The 12,745-nt window shown below is 41.3% G+C and overlaps 2 protein-coding genes across 3 annotated transcripts in view; both read right to left on the reverse strand.

Annotated features, from left to right (window-relative positions):
* Positions 1-8,241, reverse strand: part of oxsr1b (oxidative stress responsive kinase 1b) — a 39,222-nt gene extending 30,981 nt beyond the window's left edge. The window contains exon 1 of the mRNA XM_030756991.1: positions 7,670-8,241. Within this exon, the coding sequence (XP_030612851.1) occupies positions 7,670-7,739 (70 nt within the window). The 5' untranslated portion in view covers positions 7,740-8,241. The remainder of the gene's footprint in view (positions 1-7,669) is intronic.
* Positions 8,242-8,550: 309 nt separating this feature from the next.
* myd88 (MYD88 innate immune signal transduction adaptor) lies at positions 8,551-12,665 on the reverse strand. Of its 2 annotated transcripts, XM_030756571.1 has the most exons (6): positions 12,493-12,665; positions 12,053-12,382; positions 11,565-11,696; positions 10,057-10,234; positions 9,426-9,517; positions 8,551-9,318 (listed from the first exon to the last, which is right to left on the reverse strand). In XM_030756571.1, exons 1-6 carry the CDS (start codon positions 12,620-12,622, stop codon positions 9,164-9,166), a joined length of 1,017 nt encoding a protein of 338 aa, XP_030612431.1. In that variant the 5' UTR covers positions 12,623-12,665; the 3' UTR covers positions 8,551-9,163. The 2 variants fall into 2 exon arrangements, with proteins under 2 accessions (XP_030612431.1, XP_030612432.1); XM_030756572.1 differs by lacking the exon at positions 12,493-12,665 and having other exon boundaries at positions 12,053-12,479.
* Between the last annotated feature and the right edge of the window lie 80 nt (positions 12,666-12,745).

The raw sequence follows: 12,745 nt of genomic DNA on the forward strand, positions 1-12,745 counted from the left end.
CAAAAACTCATGTAGCAAATATGAATGATAAAACTGGCATTAAAGGGTTAAAAACTACAAGAAAGCCTGACTTCTTATAAGCAAAATATAAAGAAATGAGGGGTAGCTCAAGACTTTTGCACAGTACTGTACATTCAAACTTCACAGCTATTGCAGGATAATAAACATCACTTTTATCCATCATCTCAAATTCCTTCCAAGTTCAACCAGGTTAAACAGAGTTATACTCAGACATGTCATCCAAATTCTCTTTGGTACAGCTTAACTGTTTTTTTTATCAATTATGAATCAGCTCTACAGATCCTCTCTCATAAAGCGGGCTTGACTGGAGCCAGTGACTCTGTTTGACCATGCATATCCTCAGGAGCTTCATCCCAGATAAGTCCTCTTTTACTTTTTTAACACTGCTTTAATACTGGAGTGAAAAACCAGGGAACAAGAAACTAGCCTGCTATAAATATTGTCCGTGTAATGGCACAGATTAAACCTCTTAAACTCACTGCCAAGCAACTTTAAATCAGCATAATGCATCATGCTTTAAGACTTTGCAGAACGGTATAGAGTTGCACCGAAGCAACAGGGTAAAATCTTAGTAATGTTAGCTACTATTACAATAAAGCAAAAGGTAGATTGCAATCTGATTAAAGTTTATGGCAAATTCAACACAAGTGGGCTGATCATCATTTTGAATAACATGAAAGTTCAGGTTTAAAAGCTTCTAAATGCTCCCCAGCGGAGGTACTCCTGGTGTGCCTGTATCATGCACAGTAATTTCACTGCCCCCTCACTGCTCTTATTTAGCACCAAGCATGCACTCACAAGGCTGTTTCCACAAGTTCTCTGGCGTATAAGTGACGCTGGGCAATGCAAGGAGCACATTCTCCTCTTGCAACAGGCTTTGGTAAGTGAAGGCGTGAGTGGTGCGTTGGCCAACCCCCAAGTATGCTTTTCCTAACCTCTAGTGTCCTCATATTAAGCTATGCCCAAATATTAACAAAGTCCTCATTGTTTGGAGTTTTCATCAAGTCTGTGGTGCACGGAGGTTTAAAAATGGGGCATATTCAAAGAAAAAAAGTTCCCCAGTTTTAATTAAAAAGTAATGCCGTCCCTAAAGACCATGATCTTGTTTAATCCAAGTGTTTTTGTTCAAGATAAATGCATATCTTCTCAATCTGTAAAGGATAAAATTGCAAAATCTGTTCAATACTAAGATTAAAGATAAACTCTTGCTCTTTAATAAAGGATTAGCTGAAGCTGAAAAAAATACACAAAGAATTACATACAGTATTTATGTAAATATTTATACCAATTACCATGTGCATTGTTGTAATTTATAGCTGTACTAGTTTCTCTCCTTTGCTCTGCTCTCTACCATGTGAATGTATGTAACTCCAATAAAATCTGTCTAAAACCAGAGATGGACAGATGTCACCCAGAAACATTAGAAGGTCACAGTATCTGTATTTTAAAAACTGTGACAAGGGTGCCAGATGCACAGGAGAAATATTACTAATTAAAAGTGCTCGTGCCCCCTTCGCTGCAACTCTTCATCCCTCTACACCAGTTAACCTAGTGGAAACACTGATTTTTAATATACAATATGTGAAATCTGACTTCCTAGAGGGTGGGTGCAATCTATTGACTGCGACCTCTGATAATGTGTGGCTGTCCTTGCTCAACTCCACATCAACCAAGTAATCTTGGATCACCCCACCGTTGCTAAACGCTAAAGGGGGCTGAACAGTGCTGTAAATGTATCCTCCGGCCCCTCCGCCCCCTGTGCCAATACCAAACAAACCTCTGGAGGCTGGCCAGTGATGGGGAGCTCAGCCCCTGGCAGAACCACAGAGAGACGGTTTGCCTGTACACAGCAGAGTGTAAATTCCTCCACACAAACAAACAGCCAGTCGTCAGGGGTGGCTGGACAGGCTGGAGAGGGTGGAAAAGGGGAAGGCTGTTAGGTAAACAGTGGGCGCGGTGAAAGGGTACCAAGAGTCACCAGGACATGTAGTTCAATTTGCCAGCTGGTATTTGCTACTCCCACAGAACTTTACAGAGTAGACGTGTCTGCTACGTATTCATTTACATTATTTTTTTTCCAATACCACACCTTTTAGGTTCTAAGCAAAGCCATAAATTGAGTAAATGTACTATGATGCACACAGAGGGAATGCAGAATATCTCATCATATAAAAACCAGCCAGCCAATAATGGTTTGAGAAAGAATTCTGATCTGATTATGACTCACTGAGTCAATTTAAAAAAAAAAAAAAGACCGATCTTACAAAATAAACCTCAGTCACATCTCCGTCATTCTCACAGGGAACACATCAACAACTTTTCTGTCTGAATGAGGGAAAGCACACAAAAGAGCCATACTCACAAAGGCAAGCGCTGCAGTAGTGCTAGGGGTTTGAAGCATCTAATCTACTAAGCAGTCTGGCACAGATACAAAGGCTGCATATAAAGCAGTAGTTACCCCCCCCCCCCCCCCCCCTTTTTTTTGTGTATTAATTAATAAATGAGTCAATTTCATTTACTGTCAAACCACACAAATGAAAACAAATACTTCAAAGTTCTTGCCCAGATATTTTTCTATTTCCAGCAGTACAACAACAGCATTTTGCTTGTTTGGGAAGTAGACGGCAAAATTGAATTCATATATTAAGTTACTTCATTAGGTAAAATTAAATGAAGGTGATCCAGCTGGCAGCTGAAAATGTGACATGTTGACATGGCTGTAACGGCGGCTTGTTGCTTTCCATACGTTTTCATGTGCGAGTTGATTTTTACATTTCATTTTTCAGTGCGATTAACATTTCGAGATGGCTGTTACGACAAACAGCTCAGAGAAAAAAATATTAATAGAAATAAAGGTTTTGCTATCCTTTTGTCTGAATAGCCAAAAAATACCCCCAAAACAGCTAAAGGAACATAACTGTGTGAAAGCAGGTACAGTGGGGATACTTCCTCTTGGTTTCCAGTAATTAAGATCTATAATTACCCAAGCAGTTAGTTAAGAGCAGGCATCCCTAAAGATTTTGCAAATACCAAGGGGTCCATTTACTGTCTGAAGCTCTGATTCTTAATTACCATCAGATGGAAGTTTTGATGACCATTCATCACATTTAGTTTTAAAAGACTGTATGTGCAATAATCTGTTTTCCTCCAGAGAGCAAGTACAGATCCATACAGTGTAAAAACAATTTCTGTAGGAGAAACACTGACAAAACGATGCTGATCTTTGGAGGAGGGAAAAAATCCAGAAACTGTTTTCTGTATCCATGTTTCCTCAAAACAGGTTGAGCCTTTCACGGGTGCATTACACTGCCACCTGGTTATTTGTGACTGATACTTGGAAGTCTACAGATTTCTTTCTGTAACAGAATTTACCATTTGAGCCTGACTACTGTAGTGAGGGCTTAACATGAGCTAATACACAGTTGGGTCTATAAATTGTTGGACAAAGACACAATTTTGTTAGTTTTGCCTCTGTGCACCATCACAGTGTTTAGGAATTACACTCATTTTAATATACAATCCATTTTCAGTGGCTCAAGCAGTTTCATGGCCAGGTGAGGTCTCTTCCCTTATTTCATGACAAATAAAGCAGACATAATATCTGAAGACGATACAAAAAGTGTTGAATTTGCATTTGTATCTTTTATTTTAAATATGACGCCCAAAGGGAAGAGTGAAGGAGGCCATCATTAGACTGAAAACCAAAAATAGGGCAAAAACTTTAGGAGTGGCCAAATCAGCAATCTGGTATGTTCCTAAAAAGAATAACTGCACCGACAAGCTCAGCAAGACCAAAAAGCCTGAAAGACTACGTAAGACAACTAAAGTGCACGACGACAGAATCATTTCCATGGTTAAGAAACTTCACAACTTCTAACCAAGTCAAGAACACTCTCAACGAGGTAGGCACAACAGTGTCAAGGTCTACAATCAAGATACGCAATGTAAATACAGAGGGTTTTTACAACAAGGTGCAAACCACAGGTTACACTCAAGGGTAGATTAGAAAGACCCACAAACAAGCAGCAACAAGGTGGCTGCAGTTAAGCCCTGGCAGAGCATCTCAAGGGTCAAAACACAGCATTTGATGCCCTCCATGGGTCCTAGACTTCAGGCGGTCACTGACTGCAAAGGTTTTTCATGCAAGTCCTTATATTAGTTTGTCCAATTAATTGAGCCTCTGAAAACAGGGGACTGTGTATAAAAATGAGTGCAATTCCTAAAGCGTTAAAGCAAAATTTCTGTAAAACTCCTTGAATTAAAGCTGAAAGTCTGCACTTCAATCACATCTTGAACGTTTGATTTAAAATCCGCTGATGTCCAGAGGCAACGCTACAGAAATTGCATCTTTGTCCAACTAATTATGGACCTAACTACATGCTCTTTTGGAAGTTGACCTAGAGTTTGAAAGTATGTTTAAAAAAAACACAGAAAAAGACAAAGGAATAGTGCAACAGAATAATGGGTTTAGGACACAGGCAATGCTAATGCATCACAAATAATTACGACGCATTTACTCATTGGTTATTATTAATATCTGGCTCTCTTCCACAGTGTGTCCTTTGTCCTGTCTCCCTCCCCTCACCCCCAACCGGTCACAGCAGGTGGCTGCCCCTCCCTGATCCTGGTTCTGCTGGAGGTTTCTTCCTGTTAAAAGGGAGTTTTTCCTTCCCATTATCATCAAGTGCTTGTTTAAAGGGGGTCATTTTGATTGTTGAGGTTTTCTCTGTATTATTGTAGGGTCTTTAACTTACAATATAAAGCGCCTTGAGGCGACTGTTGTGATTTGATGCTATATAAATAAAACTAAACTGAATTGAATAAAAAAGCATCTACAGTAAGACCATAAAAATACCAGAAGACTATTTAAGAAGTTTTCCTAGTCCATGATGTTTTTGTGGTTTCTCATTCTCACCTGTACCTATTCACTGTTTTTATACAAGTTTGTATTAATTATATATAGTAAAAAAAAAAAAAAACTATATGGCCAATATTTGCTTAATAACAAGGGGAAAGAAGGGTCAAACTCAGTGAGGGACAGCATTCACTCTTTAGTTAATATTTTATATTTAAGTACAAAATGGCACATTGTGAACCTACAAATAACACCTTATGACGTCTCCAAGTAAGGCCTGACTCAATGTCTCCCCTCTTGAGCTTGACCTGCAGTGTGGCAGCAGCTTTCTCACCGTGTCTTTCCTGCCCTCAGCAGACCATTTTAGAGCCTGACGTCAGCTGTCTGTTATTACATTTCTTCTACATACCTGGCTGACATTCCATAAGTTACTCAAAAGCTACTACGAGAAATGTCACACATGAATAGAAACCACACCAGTTGAGCACTTACTGCCTTTTAGTGCATATTTCTCAATCATACAGTATGGAGTACTTTAAAAACTAAGGCCTAAAACCTTAAATTGGCATTAAATTGCGGAAATATTAGCCTGAGGTTGCATCCTGTCGCGCTAACTATTGAACATTTTCTTTTTCTTTTTTTTTTTAAGCCATCTGAGGGACAGAGCAAGCATCAGGGAGGAAACATGGTTGCCGGTGGATACAAACAGTGGAAGCAGAAAGTTTCCAGTCTAGATTTGCCAACACGAATGATCCAAATTATGATCCAGGATCGGAGAGAGCATTGTATTATTTTCCTATGGACTCTGTCCAGTATGATCCAATGCTTAATGGGGAAGGGGGAGTGAACCATGTAATAAGTCCTATTTCCCTGGGGAAGTTACCAAAACAATAGCTCCGATGGGCTCACTGTGTATACAGAGCCATCCTCAACACAGGAGCCGCCCAGCCAAAGCAGAGAGCTGTGCAGCATCTCCCTGAAATGAAGCAATTTATACAGTATCTATGCAACACTTTAAGCTAGAGAGAGGACTACGTGGGTTCACAGGGGAGCCTGGCTTACTCTATAGTAGTAATATAGCTCCACTAACAAATACCTGTTGAAGTATTAGATTTGTCTGTCTCTTGAAAAGTCCATCAACATGAAAGGAGTCAGCATATATTTTAATTCATTCAGTTTTTCCTGACATTTTATGAAAGAAATAATAAAGAAAATGCTTGCCAAGGAATACTCTTGTTTAAAGTGTGTTCACGAGGAGCCTTGGAGATGCAGTCTCACACAGAGGATTAAGTCAAGAATCGATGGCATATGAGGTCAATCAGCTTGTTCACATTTAAGGAACGCGACCTGAAAATAATTTTAGGGGACAAAACTAGGCTGGCAACTGCACAACCACTTTCTGGGGCCAAGTTAATAATCGTGAAGCCCTGCCCTGCGGTTCAAGCATGAAACAGCCTCAGTGGTTTCAAACTTTTGTGCTCAAACACCTCAAAGGAAAATACCAGAGAGCTGCTTGCTGTACAAGAGGGGCTTTATCTCTGTGGGCATACTAAATTGCGGGGCGTTATCTTGCGTTGTGACCCGGTACAAATTTTCCAAGAAACTGAGGGGAAAAGCAGAAATGGGTCAAAGTTAATTTCAGCCCTTTTAAAAATACACAAAAGGATGGTTTAGGGTTTTTAAAATCGACCCTCTGTAAACATAGATTCCCTGTAGAGGAAGCGTGCACTGCCTGGGCAAAGTGAACCAGAGGCACAAACTAACCGGTCTGAGAGAACAAAACTTTGCTTATATTCTACACTCTTCTCCTCACCTTCTCCCTTTGAGTCTTTTTTTTTTTTTTAATAAACAAAAACAGCCAAAGGTAGGACAGATTAGTTATTTGTGGGGCTAGGCCTTTAATAACTACACAAAAGCTCCTCATTAAGTCATCCTCTTAACACTGCAGAGAAAAAGTGAAATATGCCTCCAGAAATGCTTTTTTTTTTAAATACCAGAAAGATATCAGAGGAGCAACAGTAAATATTATAACAGATTGTTGATGATGTTGGCCAGGAAATTAATCTGAAGCCCTCCAGTAGTGATTGGTGTTCTTTAAGAGCTCTTGCAGTAAATTGACCCAACTTCGAGGACAACAGCCTGTGAATTCTGCACTGTCATTGTGATTTTTGGGGGGAACTTTTAGCTGAAGTGTTTAGTGTATTTGTAAAACGAGAGATGGCCGTAAATAATAACGCTGTGGGTCTAAGTTTCAGCCTAGCTAGGGTGCCTCTAATGAGCTGACGGCCTTTTTCTCCAACAAATAACTTTGTAAATGTGTTATCTGCGATGTCACTTCCGTTTAATCCTGCAGGTTAAATGTGACACAGTTAACAGTCTTGCAGTCCACAGATACGACGCCCTCTAGCTAGAGCGCCTTCATGAAAGTATCAAGCTAGCTGTTCACATGGATGAAGGCTGCTCAATGAAAGCAGTTATTTTCCAGCACGTAGCCGGAGCTGGACTAGACCACGACGTTATTAACGCTCGATTACGACTTCGGCACAGTCCCAGCGGACGGGGCCATCGCTCACAGGGAAGGCATTCCTCTGACTCCCAAGTCGCAACACCGCCCGGCTAGAATTGGCCAAGTTACCGAAGGCGAAGAACTCAACGCAGCTCAGGAGGAGGATGCCTCCTTTTCTGTTCGGTTAACGTTTGAATGATTCGCCGTCTTAGCCCCCGCTTTTAGTGAGTGCACGAGAAATTCAAACTGTCGGTTTACACGTAGCTAACAAGCGAAGGATCACATACCAATCACCTCGTGTAGCTCATAATCATCTTTGTTGATGGACCAGGGTTGGGAGCTCAGGTCCTCCGACATGGCTGAGGGATCTGCTGGAGCAGGACTCTCTGTATGTAGAAAGGTGGTGAATCCAAAAAGCGAGCGTAAAAATTAGTCAAAGTAATCCAAACAGGACCAACAAGAGCGACACTTCCCCTTCTTTGCGAATCCTGCAGCACTCCTGTCATTCCCAAAGTTTGACACTAGCCTAGCAGCCCCGCCTACCGCATTCCTACTGAGAAAATGTGGACCTTCCTGGCGGACATATTGAGTGTGGCACACAATGTCGACGCTGAGCGCCGCGGTTAGGAAAACTGCCAAATCAAGCCGAGGGTTTCCGCCACACTTTTAATGGCGGCTTCTTCACGACTGTAGCCCACAGTGGACCCTTGTAGGTTTTAGTTCAAATCGTTACCGCAACATAAACTACTACTTTTCCGCTAGGATTAACACACCATGCTTCTACCGATTCATCATTTATTACAGTTTAAATGGCGTACAATGTAAAAGCCTCAAACTACCAAGACAGGAAACGCCAACACCTGAAAGGATAAAATCGGGGATAAATTTTCTCAACGACACGTCTGCGAAAGGAGGCGTGTTGCTCCAGGAAGAGCCTATCCTGATTGGACAGAACCACGTATCTTGCCCTCTGATTGGATGTTCTTGCTATCACTGTACAGCGTACTCAGCCATAATTCTTCCTTACCGCATTAAATTTAGAGACCTCTGGTGGTTTATGTTATAACACACGGGATATGCACAGTAGCAGCAAATGCAGGGAAACTACAGGCACATTTAATTTTAGTCTCATAAACTTTTTATAAATAAAAAGAAAAAAGCCTTTGAATAATGAACCGCATTTACTTTATTCATTTATTTAAAAAATACATTATTTTAAAAGACCATTTCAAGAATACAAAATTTAAAGTACAGATCCCACAGTAACAATTGGTGCAGAGAAAAGCAGGTGTCAGCTGTCAGTGGAACTGAACATGTGAAAGTATCTCAGCCACACGAGCTCTTCCTCTTAAAGCTTCATTTTCATGAAGAAGTTTGCTCATAAGAGGAAGCGGCAAAAGAACTTAGAACACACTGTCTTGACCCTCCTCCTAATGAAACACATAAATACAAAATAGCGGCACTCAAAACCTTTGTCACGGTGGAAATCTTACAACATAATAATGACTTTGTGCACTGAGAACTTTGCTGATGTTGGATACTACTGTGCAGCTTCACTTTCATAATGATAGTGTACAGGAATCTATGTGACGTTCAAAGGAAGTGCAATTTGAAGCCATAAAATATATACATACAGTAGAATCACGGGATTGCTCAAATGCCAGTTACACATCAATCGCAAGCAATACCACATGACTGAATATTTGGCCACTGTCCAACATAATCTATTCAATGGAATAATAAAAGGCACTTTGAAATATGATTAACCGTCTGCTCCACAGTTACGGCAGTGAGAGAGCTTTGGCCAGCCGCGTCCAGAACCAGGCCTGCGTGCAAGGCCGGGTATAGTCACAAATGGTGAGGAAGCGTAAAATGCTGGGGAAGGGTTTTGTCATTCGCTTGTAGATGACCGGAATCAGGCGTTTACTTCGAGCTCCTGAAATGGCAAAAAGAGTACAAATGGTTGAGTTACATGCAGACGCCAGAAAAAAGGAGCACAGGATTTTTTAATATAAAAAAAATATATATATATGTCCACTTTACCAGGGCAAAGGCTGAGAGCAAACTTGGTCTGAAAGTCGCAGTCGTCGCTGTCGAGGTACTCATCAGAAATCACCACCACCATCCGTTTACACCTGCACACACGGTGACATATTATAGCCATTCGCAAAAAAATGTGAAAGAAACTCCAGAGACGTGAAGAAAAGTGGCTAGCTGAGAGCTGGATTTCTCCTCTGAGGTGTCTTTCGATACCTGAATTTAAAATGAGTTACGTTTGGCTTTCTAAACCATGTCTAAACTTTCCATTTCTACATTCCACACACACACAGGCCATTAACCAACAGGCAGACACGTCTAGACCACATCCTGCATTTGAACCCACACTTGATGCCTGTGGCTCTTGGAATCTGCGTCGTATCACAATATCAAATATAAAGCTGCATTGCCAAAAATGCCAGTAAATCATAGCATTGTGCAAACAGGACTTTGCTTGGACTACCCCCCGTTTTTTTTTTAAATTTCCTTTTTCAAAATGACCCAGTTGGAGTTTCAGACTTACACCTGCCCCCATGACATTGTTTGCTTAATCAATTTCTCAAGTTAAAATTAGAATGAAAAGACAGAAAAGACCAAAAAAAAAAAAAAAAGGTTAGTAAATGTGTCAGTGTCCCACCTCTTCTCAATGAGTTCACTGGTGATGGTCCACACGCAGGAGCCCGGGAGGACATCTCTGTCGAATACACACAGTTTCAGCTTGTAATCCGTCTGCTCCAGCTCCCGGATCATTTCGTGGACAAACGCAAAGTCGCTCTGGCAGTAGCAGATGAAGGCGTCGAACATCTCAGGAACACCTGGATTCAAAACATTTGGATTCACTTCAAACACAGAGGGCCATTATACTGAAAAAGCTTGCATCATTGACACAAAATAACACTTTTCAGTCATGTTTCGCAACAAAGTACACAAGCATATTAAGGAAGCCGCAAGGCTGTGGAGGAAAGTGAAGCGGCGCAGCGGTGTGCGATTAGAGCTTCAGATAAACGGTCAGATAAGTAGCAGGGGGGGTTTTTTTTTTTCCCTGTGTACTACAGAAAAACGTCGAACAAACAAACCGCCTTTTATGTGTGCATTACAAACTCAGACCTTTAGAATATATAACAGATTCATTTTACATGCGTTTCTGTTGTTTAAGAGGAACAAAAATACTATAATAAATTAACATTAACAAGCAGTGTGAATTTAGAAGGAAGTCTAAATTTATAAAGTAGAGGCAATCCCTATGCAAATGAAGTGACTGCTGATATAGCACTGGAATCAGTTAATACTAATATATGTAGAGCTGGAGAACTCAGCCATATCAGCCAAGGGTAGTACAATAAAAAGTATAAGATTTCCCTAAAAAAATGTACTAAACTATGATTATAAAGTTGCATTAAAAAAAAAAAAAGGAAATACTTGAACTATTTATTACTCCACTATTGCTTCCTGCATCTAACCTGAATGACGCATATATTTGATTTTTGAGGTAATCGTCTAAAAAGGAGGATTTTCAGCACCACTGGCAATAATAATGTACACATGGCTCAAGATATAAGCAGCGAGCCATGTACCACATGCATTTTTTAAGAAATTTTTTCTCTTTTTTTTGCTAAATATTTAGAGTATATGACATATGAGAGGTTAAAAAAAGAAAAAAAAAACATCCATCCATCCATCCATCCATTTGCTTCCGCTTATCCTGTTCAGGGTCGCGGGGGGGCTGGAGCCTATCCCAGCTGTCATAGGGCGAGAGGCAGGGTACACCCTGAACAGGTCGCCAGCCTGTCACAGGGCCAGCACAGAGAGACGAACAACCTATCACACACACATTCACACCTATGGGCAATTTAGAATAGCCAGTTAACCTAACCCCAGTAAGTGCATGTCTTTGGAATGTGGGAGGAAACCGGAGTACCCGGAGGAAACCCACGCAAGCACGGGGAGAACATGCAAACTCCACACAGAGAGAGGGAGAGGCCTGGGCCAAGGTGGAATCGAACCCAGGCCTTCCAGATGGTATTCTATCTGTGAGGCAGCAGTGCTAACCACTGCGCCACCGTGCTGCCCAAGAAAAAAAAAAAAAAAAAAAAAAAAAAAAAAAAAAAAAATAAAAAGAAAAAACAAGTTTATTCAAATCCTGACCTTCTGGGTCATCATCTACAGTGATCCCAGACCTCTCTGGGGTGCGAGGGACACAGCTGTCAACTTCAGGAACCTGGAGTGGGGGTTCAGCTTTCTTCTTCAGATTGTCACAGTACTTCCTGACATCTTCATCTGGGAGGAAAATAGCAAACACATACAGTATGAACACATATATGTAATAAGTGCAGGCAGTTTTAGAATGTGGATAACAAGCTCTGTGAATGCAGTGGCCTAAAATGCGATGAAACTAGAAATGTGTGTTAAAGGAGTTATCACACTGACACACACACATTTGAGTAAAGATACACTCTTAGTTGAGTTGTGAAGTCCATTTTAGCAATACTGGAATTCATTGTTTATCATTTCCCGAAGCAGGCGTCGAGGACAAGATGAAATACAAAAACAAGCACGCCTTATGAATAAGCATCCTAATCACACAGAGGAAATTCTTTAAAGACAAATAACCAACTGGAACGGCGGAAACACACTTATTAAATGACGCAGATCTTCCACGATGTCTTTTCTGTCCAGCTCCGAGAGGACTGACAACAACTTCCCCACTGACGCCTCGGTGGACCGAGCCTGCCAGTCCTCCAGAACCGTGCCGGTTGGATTTTTCGACACTTCGTAGTTCTTTATCTCCAGGTAAGTGAAGCCCATGGCCTCTGCAAGCGCCATCCAGTCTGCGGCCACCGTGTGTTTGGGGTTCAGATAAAGTCCCAACTTTTTCCTCACAGTCATGTTCAGCGCAACCAGAGGAATCTTCTCCAAGTCCACTTCTGAGTCGGCGCAAGCCATGTTCGGATGTTTCCGGAAATCTTCGCACAAATTATTAAAGTTTTAGTTAACAGTAAGAAAAAGCAAACATTGTAAGCACAGACGTGATTTGCGATACTCAGTTGCCACGGAAGTCCACGGCACAACCTACCTGACGGAGGAAGTGAGGTGTTTGCGGCGGAGTGCGTCACACACGGGGGTGGAGAAGAGCGCCTGTGTTTACCAAATGGAGCCAAAAAACCAAAGTGCGCTTCTGTTTTTATTATTTTAAATACTGACATTACTATTATTCCTGCGACCAGAAAGGAGGGGAACTGTTTCTACTTGTGAATGAAAAGTCTCACAGCGGCGAGCAGCACAGGAAAAGAGAGATGGGCGTTTTCCGTTCCCCTTTTCTTGTCTGC

This window comes from Archocentrus centrarchus, chromosome 20, assembly GCF_007364275.1.
Source record: "Archocentrus centrarchus isolate MPI-CPG fArcCen1 chromosome 20, fArcCen1, whole genome shotgun sequence".
In the NCBI taxonomy this organism is placed as follows: Eukaryota; Metazoa; Chordata; class Actinopteri; order Cichliformes; family Cichlidae; genus Archocentrus; species Archocentrus centrarchus.

Excerpts from the sequence above, each read along its gene's own strand:
- myd88 (XM_030756571.1), bottom strand. The coding sequence starts at position 12,622 with ATGTCAGTATTTAAAATAATAAAAACAGAAGCGCACTTTGGTTTTTTG. Across the intron at positions 11,697-12,052 it reads AGATCTGCGTCATTTAATAA|ATGAAGATGTCAGGAAGTAC; the intron begins GTGTGTTTCCGC and ends TTTTCCTCCCAG. Across the intron at positions 9,319-9,425 it reads TGCTCTCAGCCTTTGCCCTG|GAGCTCGAAGTAAACGCCTG; the intron begins GTAAAGTGGACA and ends TTGCCATTTCAG.